The following is a 15708-nucleotide window of genomic DNA, read 5'->3' on the forward strand; positions in this document are numbered from 1 at the left end:
ACCCATCCATTTTGCCGCAATAAAAAGTAAACAATACTGAGTAATCTGCAAATCCTAATACAGGGGCTGCAGAAAGAGCTTTTTTTTTTAGATTTACAATAGCGTGTTCTTCCTCCCAAGTCAAATTCGAAGATTCTGTGGTGCCTTTGCTTTCATATTTTTGGTGAGGCATACCTCTAGAAGCAAAGTCCATGATACATTGCCTTCAATAGTTCTCAATTCCCAATAAAGTTATTACCTGAGTAAATGTAACCGGTTTTAGCAACTTATGGATGGCTTCAATTGAGTCTGTGGACAAGTGTCTCTACCCTGCTGGGATGGTGTGACCTAAACAACAACCACAGCCAGAATTGTAATTCTCATTCGAAGATTTATGCCCCCTGTTATCTTAATCAGTAAGGAAATACAGTGACTCATCCTTTTGATGGTCTAGTAAGTCAGACACAATTACCAAATCATCTACATATTGAACCAAATTATATCATCGGGAAGAAATGGGTGTCAAGGTCCGTATTTAAAGCTTGAAAGAAGTTAGATAGCCATTCATGAACCCTTGTGGAAGGTACTACCAGTTGAGTTGGCCTCCTGAAATTGTTTTTTTTTTTTTTTTTTGGAAAACCTTTATTTGTAGAAAAAGTACACCGCTATTCAGCCGTACATCCCGGAGGCCAGGCAGCATTGTGATAGCCCTCTTGATCGTGCACCAAACTGTGCACAGGAACAGTCAGGTTTAATTTTCAATATATTAGATTAATACAATAAATAAACCAAAGAGCAGCAAAAACGAGCAAGGAATAAAGAAAGGAAGAGAGAAAGGACATGAAAAAAAAGAGAAAAAGAGAGAAAAAGAAACCTAGGCCGAGGACATATAACGTACGTCGGGCTTACATCACAGGGAGAGATCGGGGGCCGCACACCCTATTAAGCTTGCAACACATTTAACGATAACAGTTCGGGTGGGGAGTAGCAGAACAGGATAACAGACATGGAACCACGGGCAGGGGGCACTATGGAGATAGACGGGCATCAGGCTCCACCTCCTCGGGGGGTGTGCAAATGTCACCTCGGTACGAATTCCATGCACCCCACACAGACCTCCACATTCTAGGTTTGCCCCTGGCCGCATATACAGTTTTCTCGCGTAGCATGCACCAGTCCATGTTGGTTTCCCACAGGCCAATCGTGGGGGGAGCTGGCGCACCCCATCTTTGAGCAATGTCTCTCTTGGCTATCATGTTGCCCAGGGTGACCCAACGGGTCTGGGCAACGTTGTAGTCATTCGGGCCCCAAATGTTAAGTAAGCAGCGCCGGGCTTCCGCAGGTAAAGTCACGCCAGTCACATCTCTCATCACCTCGTGCACACGCACCCAGAATCGAGCCACCTCAGGACATTCCCAGATGATGTGCATGAAGGTCGCAAGCATTCCACATCCTCTCCGGCACATACCATCCAGCGAGAGCCCCATGTGTATAAGTCTGGAGTCCGTGACATAAACCCTGTGTAAGATTTTCAGCTGGACAAGGCGGAGCCTCGCCGAGATGGCCACCTCCCTGGGGGAAGAGACCGCCGACTGCCATTCCTCATCATCCACCTCAATGCCATCGTTCACCCAAAGCTCCCTCAACTGCACCAGCAGGTCAGCCCGCACGTTAATAAGCTTCTTGTAGGTCAGGGAGATGGCGCTGTCCGGCATGTGGCCGTCCAGCACTCTGTCCTCCAGTGGAGATGATTCGGGCACCACCTCCCCTACCGTTATACAAGACGTGAGAGCATGCCGAAGCTGTGCGTATCGGAAATACTCCGTCACCCCCCAGTTGGAACTCAGCCTGTAGTGCATCAAAAGGTTTGATCCCTCCCCCGGCCATCACATCACCCACCTTAGATATACCAATGATATCCCATCTGTCAAACCCTTTGGTGTGCCACAACTTCCCTAGCAGGTCGGAGTCATATAGTGGAGTGGCCATGGAAATCCTACCCTGCCAGCCCAAAGTTTTAGTAACCGCCCGCCACAAGCGCACCGCCGTCTTGGTGGGACCCGTCAACTTCCGATCCAGAGACCTTGAATATAACGCCCTGTAGTAGTTCCCATCATTCATAAGCCATCGGTCCATGGCATAGCCAGGGTTTACTGCCGGGCCGTAGAGGCCATGATTGATTGCTGCAAGCTGGGACGCCCAGTAATATCGACGTATATCAGGTAAGGCAATGCCTCCGTCATAGCACGGTATGGTCAGTTTGGCCAGGGAGATCCGTGGTCTAACGTCCCACAATAAAGTGCGCTGTAAGGACTCGATCTCCCCAAAATATTTGGCGGGCACCGGATCCTGGGTGTTCTGCAGCGCATAGAGGAACCGCGGCAGCGCCATCATTTTGAACAACGCCGCCCTGCCCAGTAAGGAAATCGGCAGTTTTTTCCAGCCCTCCACATATCGACGCAACCTCGCCAAAGGCGGAAGCAGGTTGTGCGAGTACCGTGCCCGGGAATCCTTTGACACATAGATACCCAAATACTTAAAGCCCTGTTGGGCAATCTGTATTGAGCAGCCACGGGGAAGGCGCGGAGTGTCCCCACACAATGTGTATAGAGAGGACTTGGACCAGTTGATAACCAGGCCCGAATAGGTTCCAAAGGTGCCCAGCAAGTCAAACACTACTATGAGTGAGCGGCAAGGGGAGGTGAGGTACAAGAGGATGTCGTCGGCGTAGAGCGACACCCGGTCCTCAAATCCCGGAGACCATGTTATCCCAGCGACATCGGGATGTACCCGGATCCACGCCGCCAAGGGCTCAAGCGCCAAAGCGAACAGGAGTGGTGATAATGGGCATCCCTGTCTGGTGCCTCTGCGTAACGCGAAAGAGGCCGACAACCGGCCATTCACAGTCACGTTAGCCAGCGGGGCTGAATAAAGGAGCTGGACCCAACCGATGTAAGCGGGTCCAAGCCCCATTTTGCTAGCACGGCCCACCGGTAGTTCCACTCCAACGAGTCGAATGCCATGGTGGCGTCAAGCGAAGCGAGTACCGTAGGTTCAGTAAGAAGATGCGCTCGCGCCATGACCGCGTGGAGTCTTCGAAGGTTGAGGGCCGTGTTGCGGTGTGGTATGAATCCAGACTGGTCCGGATGAACCAAGTCCGAGATCACCCCTACTAGTCGGTTAGCTAACAACTTGGCCAGAATCTTGGGTTCGGCGTTTAACAGAGAGATGGGTCGATAGGAGCGGCATAGGTCACGTGGCTTCCCCTCCTTGTGTATAACCACTATGGTGGCGAGTCTTTGGTCGAGCGGGAGCTCTCCAGCCTCGCGGGCCTCGAGAAACATGTCTAGCAGGGGCGCGGCAACTGTATCGGCCTTAAGCTTATACAATTCCACAGGGATGCCGTTGGGCCCCGGCGCCTTGCCGGAGCGCAACGAACGGATCGCCAGCGCCACCTCATCGACCGTCAGGTCTCGATCCATGTCCTCCCGCTCGACATCCGAGAGGCAGGGAAGCTCGATAACCTCCAAAAGGGAGGTCGAAGCAGATTCCAGTAGGGAAGTCGCGGATATGTAAACCGCCTCAAAATACTCTGCAAACGACCCGACTATAGCGGCCGGGTCCGTCAGGACCAGGCCATCGTCGCCCATTATCTCCGGGACTACACGGGACGCAAGTTCCCTCCTGTCTAGCAACGCCAAAAGCTTACCGGCCTTGTCGCCACAATCATAAATTCTGCCCTGCTGTTCCCTGCTCAAGGCCTTCGCTGCGTCGGTAGCAGTGGCCAGGAGCTCAGATTGTTTCAGGGAGAGGGCGTGGAGCAGCTCGGGAGTCGGCCCTAGAGCCAGCTGAGAGTTCAATTCGAAGAGTTCAGACTCCAACCGCACCACGTGCTCATCCCGCCGTCTGCGGGCCTCTGCAATCAAGGAGAAGGCCTCGCCGCGAAGCACAGTTTTAAAGGCCTCCCATAGGGAAACGGCCGAATCGACCGAACCGGTGTTCTCGGCAAAGTATCGCTCTATAGATTTGGCCAGGAGGTCCCGAGTCTTTGGATCACGAAAGTACCATGGATTGATATGGGCCACCCTCGATGTCGCGGATATCTGAAAATCGAAGGACACCCAAACCGGGGAGTGATCTGAAATGCCCCTGGCCATTAGCCGGGCGGTGGAAACCGACTGTGCCTGGGCCGCGGGGGTGAGGACGTAGTCAATGCGAGACAGGCTACCGTGGGCACCCGAGAGAAAGGTGTACTGTCGCAGGGCAGGGTGCAGTAGACGCCAGCAATCAATCAGCCCCTTGGAGCCCAGGAAGTCTGGGAGCCAGGACTGAGAGGCGCGTAGGTCTCTGGATGGAAAGCGATCCAAGTCCCCCGATACCACTGAATTAAAGTCCCCTCCCAGGATCAGCAGGCCATCAGGGAGATTCAAAATGGCGCTACCCAGATCCCGAAAAGTAGTCTCCTGCAGCCCCGGGGGAACATAGACCGAAACCAAAACCAGGGTGCGCCCCTCCCATTTACCCACCACCGCCACATATCGGCCCCTCTCGTCAACAAGTGTAGACTCCACCTCCAGCGGGAGGGACACGCGCACCATGATGCCCACGCCCCTGGATCCCGTGGAGAACCCCGAATGAGCCACCATCTTGAACCCCCTCCTGTTCAGAGCCTTACACGTATTTCCCACAAGATGGGTTTCCTGCAGGAAAACAAGATCAGGTGAACAGCGCTTAAGCAGTTGCAGTACAACACGCCTTTTAATCCGATCCCCCAACCCGTTCACGTTCCAACTCAGCAAGTTAAGAGATTTACCCCCCATCACCTAGGACGTTCCACCCCCTCCCCCCCCACCCGCAATGGTACCCACAAAGCAAACATAGCATTCCATTGAGACCTCAGCCAGAACAAAGAAAGAGACAGTAAAGAAAGGAGAAGAAACACACCCCAACTACCCACCACCCTGCACCCCTGCATTAGACTAATAGCCACCCCAACTAGCAGTGTGCCTGTCGCCCCTCAACTAATCTACAAGAAGTCCCACAGAGGAGAAAGGAGGCATCCTATCCCCCCCGTCACCCTCCATATAACTAACAAAGATATCCAAATCAAATGCAGCAATGTCTTCAGTCGGTGCCATTCGCAGCCGCCCCCCCCAGAAAGTCTAAAGTCTAGTCGGTCATTCCTGAGAACCTGCTCCTCCGGTGGTCTCCTCCGTCTGGTCTGCCGGGTCGGTCCGTTGTTGGGATAGAGTATCAAGCCAGTCTCCTTCTGCGTCCGGAAGGTCGAAGAACAGAGTCCGATGATTGTGTTCAATGCGGAGTTTGGCCGGATAAAGCATAGAATAGCGCAGTCCCAACTCTTTGAGCCTTCGTTTTACCCCAGCAAAGCTCTGGCGACGTTTCTGTACCGCCTGGGTAAAGTCGGGGAAGAAGTTGACATCAGAGTTCTGGAAGCGCAGCGGGCCTGCGGACCTTGATGCCTGCAGAATGGCGTCCCGGTCCCTATAGTTAAACAGTCTCGCAATGATGGGACGAGGGGTAGCGCCCAACTTCGGCGGTCCACCCGGGATTCTGTGGGCCCTCTCCACCGAGAAAAACTTGCTCAGTCCCCCCGGTGCTAGGTTTTTAACCACAAGCTCCTCGACAAAGAGTTCAGCTGAGTCCTCCTCGGCTTTCTCCGGCACTCCAGTGATGCGGACGTTCTGGCGTCGCGCACGGCCCTCGAACTCATCCAGTCGGCGTGCCAGCAGTCCGTTAGCCATCTTCAAGTCTCGGATCTCGGTCTGCATGTCGGACATATCATTGACCAGGCTCGATGTCTTAAGGTCCAATGATTTCACCCGATCATTGGTCTTTCTGAGATCAGTCCTGATGAGGTTCAGCTCGATCTTCAGGGTGTCGACCTTGCCAGACAGCGCCTCATGAAGAGTGTGCATCTCCGTCTTCACCCCAGCAATTTGCCCCATCACGTCCCGAAGCGTGAATTCGGAGTCATCAGGGGATTCGTCCCTTATCGGGTCCTTAGTTCGGCCCGCCAGTCCAGGTGATCCCTTAGAGTGAGAGAATCGTTCCGGCATGGTGGATTGGGACTGGTTCAGCTTCCTACTGACTCTCGGGGGCTTGCCTTTGTCCGAGTCCCCTCTGCCCGCCATGTTGGCACGCCGGGGCAGAGCAGTCCAAAGGGGTGAAGAAGATGTGAGTCGCGCCCTCAGTCGGCGTGATAGGGTTGCCGAAGGCCACCAAAGGAGGCACCCAGCTTAGAGTCCAGAATCAAGTAGCATCAGCCGGGGCGATGAAGCTTAGGCAAGGAGGTCCGTAGAGAGGCACCGCTCGTACCCCTCGACGTTCACCAGTGACGCAGGCGGAGCCACCAAAGTTCCGACGAGCTAGCTAAGTCCAGGAATGTCGGATTTTCATTCCGAAAGCGGGCGCCGCTTCAGCACCAGCTCAGCAATAGTTTCCCACGATCGTGGGACAGGATGGGTGGCAGGATATTTGCGGAGGATCGGGAGGTCTTCGGAGCTCCGAGCTCACGCGGCCATCTTGGGTGCCCGCGAAGCTCCTCCCCCGGCCTCCTGAAATTGTTAAAACAATTAGATACTGCCTCTTCTGATGTAATGGGATAGAAAAAAGGCAGAACTAAGATCCACAAAAGTGAACCATTTGGCAGTAGCTGGAATACATGACAATACAATCGCATGGTTACACATAACCGGCTAATACAGGAGCATTGATAGCTCTGAGATGGACAAATCTGTCAGGTGTTTTATATGTGAAATGGGAATATTGCACACAGTCACAGTGGGCAATAAGGCCCAGTTTTAAAGAAGGTAGAGATAAAAAGTCAAATTCCTGCTTCTGGGTACAGAGGAATGCGAGGACATTTCTTCATAGGACTTACTTTAATCTCTACCGGCTCTCACCGCAAAACATAGCCAACATCCTTTGCATTTTGGACCATAAAGTGGAAGACACTTGATCAAGTATGTCTGATATAGATTTAGGAACATCTTTATAACATTTCAAATACTCAACACAAGTGTTTTCAGCTAAGACTTTCAGAACATTAAAAAAAGACGCCAATGCTATTACAGTACACAGTGCGATTTAACTTATATAGCTAGTACCCCCAACCGGTTCATGTGGAAGGTAGGGTTCAGCAAAAGGGCATTCTGGTTTGTAATGGAACCTACGTTAATGGAGAAAGGATTGAAATTTAGCGCGGGGAGCTCTTTATTTTGTTGAAATGCCAACTGCCTTGATGAACATGTCTGAGAGAGGAAGTGAATGGACTTGTGTGCCACAAGAGCTGAGCAGTGAATGACATGTATTAAGGGGTCAACGATGGAGGCATAATAGCTCAAGCTGGCTGAATTATTCATATTAGCAGGAGATATGAGGATATAATGCAATTGAGGGACCGGGGTCCAAACAGATGAAATTAAAGAAACTGAATACAACTTTTGACCAATGCACAATTCTACTTGCCCTGATGAAGTTCACGTTCAGTGAACAAAATGCGTTGGCTGTCTTTTGCTATCACCGATGAAAAATAAAGACTTTTTGGATTATATACAATTTAGAGCTGAACTTGCATATGAATGCAATTTAACTTTGCTGTGCACCACCAGCTGTGTACACCAACAATGGGTCAAACCAAGCACTATAAAAATATTATAGTTCCAATGTTACTATTTCTATTACTGTCATGGTGTATGAAAAATGTCATGCGTTGTCTTCCATAACGTGCAACCCAGATGACTTTCTGGCCAGTGCTGCTTGCAGTGGTGATAAAATTGTAATTTCAGCTTGGAAGTCCAGTGCTGTTCCTCTTTTTCATATCGCGGAAGGAGTAAGTATAACAGTTTTTTGGGGGGTGGGTTGATATGTGAATTTGTTACAAGTCCGTGTTCTTTCCTAGGAGAAACTGTTGCGTGATAAAAACTCCTTGTTTAAAAGGACAAATCAAATATTTTCCATACTTTTGAAAAAGTGCATCAGGATGACAGTCTTTACAGGTCTACACCATTACCAACATTGTGAAATTAGTAAAGAAACGATTAAAAAATCTCTTGAGCTTGAGCCATATTTCATTCTTTAATCGGCAAACTTGCTGTGAAAGGTAAATAAACCCAAAACGTTCTACTCAAGTTATACTGTTAGCTTTTGTTTCTGGTGGTAGCTTCAGAAATACCCCATAACCTGCGTGTATTATTTAATCAGGATTCTATGTTCATGAAAGCTGACAATCAGAGGCCATTGTGAGTAGCTTCAATGGTCTGTGAGCATAATCACTGCCTTTTGTTTAATGAACGGTCTATTCCTCAAAGCTGGACATTGTAATTGCAATCAGAGCCCATTGCAGGGTCTGTCTTGATAGCAGAGCTCTGATTTGCATAGGGTGACGTCATGAACCTTGTATTTGGTGTGCGCGTTACTGTTTGCATGGCTGTTGTGCGAGTTATGGATTGTGCTCCTAACATACCTTGAACATTTGAGTGTTTGAGTGTTTACTGTTTTTTCAGTTTGAATTTGTAACTGCGCTTCAACTACGTGTTTTTAGGTGAATGTCTCATATGCTGAAGTGATTTATCCAACGCAAAACGAAAGTCTAGTGGCATTTGGCCTCCGAGGAAGCACATAATTCCAGGCTATGTGCCATCTCAGATGCTGTCTGAATCTATAAAACACTGAAGGTCTAAAGGGTAAACCGTCCAGGACAGTGACTCTCCCATGGCTGGGGAATAGAAGTTAAAGAGGAATGTACTTGGCATTGTGAGTATTTATTGGCCATTTAACACTGGGAGGCAGCAAGGTATCTAGGGGTCGGGATATCTGGGTCTTGGAAGCTATACAAAAAAATAGAACTATGTACAGTAGTTGATCCTTATGTCTGGAACACAGTAGGCCAATCAGATATTTTGAACACCTGTTGGGGGCAGGAGGGGGTTGGGAGGTTACATGGCTGTGGAATCATTCAGAGCAGGTGGTATTCGGCTCTAGGGCAGCAGGACGGAGAAGTATCGAGAACTGGGGGATTAAGAATGGTCTACAATAATATTTGCAGGAAGTATTAGGGCAGATAAAAATGGTGTCACTGTCAACAGAAGCAAGTGAGAAATTTCTAAATTATTAATTTTATGCAAAGTTTACAAATTTACAGCTTCCAAAGTGTCCATATGCCTATACTCTAAATGCAAAGAGTGGAAAACAGGTTGACCACCTCTAACCTCCATAAGAAAGCACAGAATTACTAGGAACAAGTAGATGCGAACTTTTTCTATATCTGCTTTGGAAAACTCAGAAGAAAGAAATGATTTAGTTAAGTTATTGTTGTTGACACTTCTAGTACCCTTAATAGCTTGTGAAAAGTGTGCATGCTAATCTGGGTTTAAATGGGATTTTTTGAAGATTAAGAGAACCTGCTCAAAACTAAAAAAAAAAACAAAAAAAAAAAAACAAAACTCCTCTAGTGGGAGATCACAATCCTTTCCACTAACTGAGTCTTATAGCTAATTTAATATTTTAAATTTTTTAAGGGATTAAGCATCCATTATAGTTACACAATTATGAAATCAAGACCACGCTTCTAGTTGTAGGAGCTGCTTGCACATGGGTGTGATTGACAGGAGCCCCATCAGCACTTATAAGGAAGGGAGGAAACAATCAAACTAGTCTGTTGCTCTCCTACTGATGATTCTGGTACAAGTGCAGCAAAGAAGTGTAAACACATACATTGTGTATGCAAAAGTAGAGCTTCTTGAGACAGGCCTAAATTACAAAACACTTCTCAGCATGAGCTATTACAGGTGTTGAGCTTAGTCACCAGGTCCCAACTTCTCCTCTCAAGACAGAGACTTCAGAGATTCAACAAGTGAGAGGAAGCATAAGCTATAGTTGCTTGAGAACTACCTGATCTAACCTCTAATGCTACCTCCTGTCCCCTGCAGTCCACAGCTCACTCGTTGTAGGTGCAGAGCATCTTCACTGCTCAAAAGCCGTAGAATTGCAGGTTTGAATTGTCTTTCTCCAGAGTCTGGACCATGGGTAGGCCTAACACCAGGTTGTTTTGCACTGCAGGCCTCCCTCTTCCTTGCAACCACTTGGACCGATATAGGTCCTGTAGTGTAGCAAGAACTATAGAGGACAAGGACACCTCCACCACTGGGTAGGTAGAGGAAGAGGGGAAACAGGGCCTGTAGGAGATGCATATATCTGTGTAAGTTATTGTATCTGCATGTGAATACGCTGCAAGAGAATGAATGAGTATCAAAGCTGCCTGGGAAGTATATGGAGAGGAAGCTGGCATCTCAATGATACCCTTGACATGTTGTTGCCCTGTAATATTGTAGCTATTTGGCTATCCCTGTATGAATAATAATCCATTCAAAATGCCCTCAGGTGTTTGAACCTTGGCTGTGAGTCTTCATCATGACTGAATAGGATAGCAACCTATGATGGAAATCGTGTATTAGACATGGCAAGTGTCAGTGTGGTCAATATGGTCAAGTAGGGCAATTACTGACCTAACCTCGACGCCTTCCCTGTACCTTCTACTCACCACACTATGACATTGGATTTTGCATTTTATGCATGTTGAATAATTTACAGATTACTTGTAAACCATCCTTGGACAGGCTTGCTAGAACTGATCTTTGCTATCAGTATTAAAAATGTGTTAAATTGTTTATATCTTACTCTTTGATTCACCTTTCCACCTCTGAACACCACTACTCTACGCTTTTCACTTCTTACCTTTTTGCGCGCAACCTATGTGTAGTACATTAACAATTGAGTTGCTCATTAAATATCTTGAAATCTATCAGATATTGTGGCGTTTATATGTATGTGTGGTCTACGTAATTGTTTGGATGCACAATTTTGTATATGCACCACAGTGTCTCATTATATGTTATTTAGTAACTTTATTGCAATGTTCTAGGCAATAACCATTTTATTATTGTTTCAAATTTTGCTTTCGAAAAGTGGCATTTCTAAAATAGTAAAATAAAATCCACCAACAGAAGTAAGCATGATTTTTCACTACCATTCTAGACATACCAAACATAGCAATGATACTCCTTTCAGATCAGGAACAAAATAAGCTGTTTGTCACTACCAGGACATGCCACACAATAAAGGCACATGTTCTACCTTTTGCTTACACAGCTCTCTGCCCATTTGGCTACCTAGGGCCTACCTTAGGGGTAACCTACATGTAGTAATAGGGGAGTTTCGGCTTGTTAAGTAGTTAATTTGGCAGTAAACTGTACATGCAGGCACTGCAGTGGCAGACCTGATACAGGTTTGAAAGGCTACGTCTGTGGGTGGCTGCAGGCCCACAAGTAGCATTTAAATTACAAGCCCTGGGTATAATGGATACCACTGTACAAGGGAGTTGCAAGTACATTAAATATTCCAAACAGGTGTAAACTAATAATACTATGCTTAAAGGAAAGAGAACATATACCTTAGCACTGATTAGCAGTGGTTAAGTGCCCAGAGTCACAAAGCCAACAAAAAAGAACGCCAGAAAAACATGAGGAAGAAGGCAGAAAGTTTGGGGATACTACCTGAAAAAAGGGCCAGGTCCAACAACATGACATTGGATAAATACTTTGGGTCACTTCCAGTTCAATACGTTATTTATATTGTGGCCTATGTAGCTGTTTTGAGGCGCAATGCCCCAATTATTTACAAGTAAACTACTATTCCCACCTTCTTGACTGGTGTATGTTGAAGGCGGCTTGGTTATGTCAGGGACCTCAACTCAATTATGGTACCTAGTGGGTGAGCGGCACTTATATTTGAAGATTGTCTTCATAGTTTCCTGTCCAGAAGTATAATTCACCTCATGAGTAATTACTTGGGTGAAGATGGGGGAGGTGCGGGTGACCACATATGCATCCTGTTGCACCAGTAACCTTCCATGCTAAACTTAAAAATAAAGCCTCTTTGAAGCCTGCAGGGCAGAATTAACTCTGTTATTGAAAAAGTATTTAAAGGGTCTGCTCTTTGCCCTTAATCTGTAGGTATCACTTTGGTGTATGCGTTTTTTTTGTATAACATGTATAACCCAGGTGTGGGTGTCCTGGTGCTAAGGCAAGGTGGACCCACCACATATTCCAATCTGGAATCGTATTATAGTAAGTTCCCCAGGGGGCGCAACAGGTGTTTTTGCCCTTTTACGTGTCTCGGGCACTTACTGTAATTCTGCTCCAATGCTACCTTCAGGGGGCAGTCTCTCATTTGCATGAGGGTGTGCCCTTTCCAAATGAGGACATTTCTTTGCCTCTGCAACACACCATATTACAGACGCAGAGGCTAAGAAGCTCTCAGGGGTCGTACTCACAGTGCACCACCTTCTAGGTGATGCACTGTGAGTGTGCCCCAGAAGCAGCCTTCTAGAGGCGGGGAGAGGGGGTCCTATGATGCTCCCAGACATCCCATTGCTGACGGATGCAGTCACTAAACCCGCCTGCAAGGGGATCTCTAATCTCCTTCAAAAGTGCAGGCAGGTTGCCACCTGCGCTGTGAAAACGCGGAGCGGCTGCAAGCATCCACTCCGTGTTTTCACATAAATGCACAGCCCCTGGGGCAGCGCGAATTTACAGCTGCCCTGGGACAATGCATTCAAAGTAATAGGGGCGCATTTTCATTGTTTGCAGCTGGCGCACCTTTTAAAGGGTGCACAGGGCACAAACAATGCAAATGCATAATATGGCCCCAGATGGCCTATGGGAAGAGATCATCCTTTACCTTTTTCTTCAATACTGCACCATTTCTGTGTTTCCTAAAGCAGCTTATTCCAAAGAACAGGCTTGCGAGTTGCGACCTAGGGGCTCTAACCCTAGAAATCCTAGGGATGATCATAAGGTTAGCAGCAGAACAACGCATTGTACGAACTGGAGCAGAAGACTGAAGTTTAGATTTACGGTAGGAGGGGTCAGTGCCATCTTAGCAAACGTAGGGGAAAAAAGAGTAAATGTTCATACAGACCAACTATATGAAGATGAGTTTAAAAGAGGACAATAGGATAAATTCCAGGAAATACACCAACTGCACTTTTTTTCTCTAAATGGATATGACGGGTGTCCTGCAGCACCCTTGAACTTGTGCGCTATGTAAGTAACCAGCGTCCGAAGTGTACAGGAGTAAGAAGTTTCTGGGCTTCCAAATCCTACGGAGAATGAGAGGCACCCCCCGCGTCTAGGGGAGGGGTGCCTTTAGTGGGATTTTAGTGCCGAGCGGACAGTTTGGTTTCCCTGAAAGTGGGCAAGGGGAGGGACGCCTGAAATGCGATTAAAGAAGGAGGTGCATTGGCGGTCCCTCCCCTTAGTTGATAAAATAGCCGGAATCAAGGGAGTAGCCCTCTTTGTCCTCTCGCCTTGTGGAGTCGCCGGAAAGGCGCAGCGGGAACAGTTGCCCACCCACCCATCCCTACGTTTTAGGTAGATTTGGCGGGGTCCCGGATAAGAGGAAAAGGCCCGGGGACTTCTTTATGCAGAAAGTGCCTGACCTTGCAACAGGGAGGCAGTCATTGGGGCTCTGGGCTGGCGGGAGAGGGGGCCGTCCTGCTGGTGGTCCTGGACTCTCCGGCCCTACCCTAGTAGCCGGTGCTTGGATGATGCAACATGGTATCTCATATGGACGAAGTGGTAAGGGGTTGGGTTGTGTCCTGCTGGTACAACACGCCTCGAGTGGATCCAGAGCTGACGAATTGTAAATACAAGGTAACCTGTGGCGCAGATGGATACTGCGCCTCCTTATTTTCAGTAATGGTATTAAGTGGTAAGGGGTTGGGTTGTGTCCTGCTGGTACAACACGCCTCGAGTGGATCTAGAGCTGACGAATTGTAAATACATGGTAACCTGTAGCGCAGATGGATACTCCGCCTCCTTATTTTCAGAAATGGTATTTCGATGGTTAATAAAATTGGTCAAAAGTTGGAGGTTTAATAACAAATAAAGATGGTGTTATTGACAAGTAATAAAAGCTACGCAGTGAACACCAAGTTCGTATAAAGTGTCTTTGTGGTGGGGGGGTGTGGTGGACGAATGGCACGGATATCCCCACTATTAAGAATCTTTATCTTTCACATTGAGTTCTGGTTTGATGCCTAGGCAGATATTAAAAAATTATGTTGAATGTAACCCAAGTAATCCATGTTTGTTTTTTGTTCTTTAGGAAAGCCAGACCATAATACATTTGGATAAACAATCTCAATATCTTGTAAGTGGAGGAGTTCAAAATATTGTCAATATCTGGGAGTTAAAAACTAAAACACTTTATCGTTCCCATCAGGTAAGAAGTTAAACTTCCTGTTTAAGGCTCGAAAGTTCATTGTTTACAGCATGTAAAGAAGAGTATCTTTTAAGACCCATTCTTGCTTTGTATCTCACTGTGAACTTCTTGTTTGTAGAAGCACAGGGGCGATGTAACCTGTGTAAAGTTTAATGGAAACGGTAGCTGTATCGCTTCTGGCTCAACAAGTGGCGAAATTATTATACACGAAGTCGCCACAAATTTATTCAGCGCTCCATTCGGCGGTGATGGGAAACAGGTACAATATTCTGTTTAAAACAGATGTTTTTGGCACGACCATGACGATTAAATTTGATTAAAACGTTTGTCAATTATTTCATTTAGTTTACTGTATTTGTACGACCATTTTAGGCACAGTATAGACATCGACCAAGGGTATTCGAGCATATACCAGTCTGTCCTTGTGATTCATTCACATGTACTTGTTTATTTACATGGTTTTCTTTATGTGAATTGTAAGTCTCGTCCTCTGTTTAAAGGACGCTTTGAAAATTACAATATCGATCTGGAATGTGTGTTAATTTAATGTTGTAGACAAAAAGTACAGTTTGTTGCTGCCCAGAGAGCATGCAAATGATTTTCGCTAGCAAACGATGCAGGGGCAGCTCCTCCGCTAAGGCAGAGGAGCGCAAAAATAAAAAATGAAATGATAATAACTTTGTTATTATCAAATTTTTTTGGGTAGCTGCGGGGCTGGGTTGGGGTGGTGCGGGGCTGGGATCACAGGGGAAGAAGTGGTGAGCACACTGTAAGTGTGCATGGCTGTTTGGCTGGCTGGTGAGGAACATGCCCAGGCTCCCATTCCACGTCTGAGCACCGCGCTGCAGTGCAGCTTTGTGATTGGCTTAGGGAAGGGAGCATGTGTGTGCTTCCAGTTCCCGCTACCGTTCTGGGACGTCAGCAGGGACGCAAGGAGAGGCGAGGCTGGCCGAAGAGGTAAAAGTGTTTTTCGTTTGTTTTTTTCACCCCCTTCTCGTACCCACCATCTCCATTCCCCGCTAGCCGCCATTAAGTGTTCAACAGCAATATACATGGTCACTGGTTTCCTACATGGCATTAGCGAAAGAGCTTTGAGCTTCTCTTAGCAAAAGCACTCTGCTAACTCAGCAAACAAGCGTAAGAAAGGACAAGCGTTTTGGTAATTATGGTGTTAAGTTTTTTTTACTTCAAATGTAACCTCTTAACTGTTCAACTATCATAATTAATAATGTGCCCCCTTCACCTTCATTCTATGCTGAGATTTCTGTTTTTATGCTTAGGGCACTTTACGCTTAAGCTATCAATTTTTTTCCCCACAAAACATATACTGGCTAAAATTGTGTTTTTTCCCACATGTTGGTTGTTTTAGGGTACCCAGATTTTGTTTTAAAGCCGCACTTTCAAACTTATCAGAGGCCTACCACT

General features: G+C 47.1%; 1 protein-coding gene across 1 annotated transcript in view; it reads left to right on the forward strand.

Moving 5' to 3' along the window:
* The window catches only part of LOC147750852 (protein NEDD1-like), a 590100-nt gene that overhangs the window by 111827 nt on the left and 462565 nt on the right, over positions 1-15708 (forward strand). The window contains exons 3-5 of the mRNA XM_086937113.1: positions 7737-7831; positions 14167-14283; positions 14402-14542. Of these exons, the coding sequence (XP_086793239.1) occupies positions 7737-7831; positions 14167-14283; positions 14402-14542 (353 nt within the window). The remainder of the gene's footprint in view (positions 1-7736; positions 7832-14166; positions 14284-14401; positions 14543-15708) is intronic.

This window comes from Lissotriton vulgaris, chromosome 1_1, assembly GCF_964263255.1.
Source record: "Lissotriton vulgaris chromosome 1_1, aLisVul1.2, whole genome shotgun sequence".
Lineage (NCBI taxonomy): Eukaryota > Metazoa > Chordata > Amphibia > Caudata > Salamandridae > Lissotriton > Lissotriton vulgaris.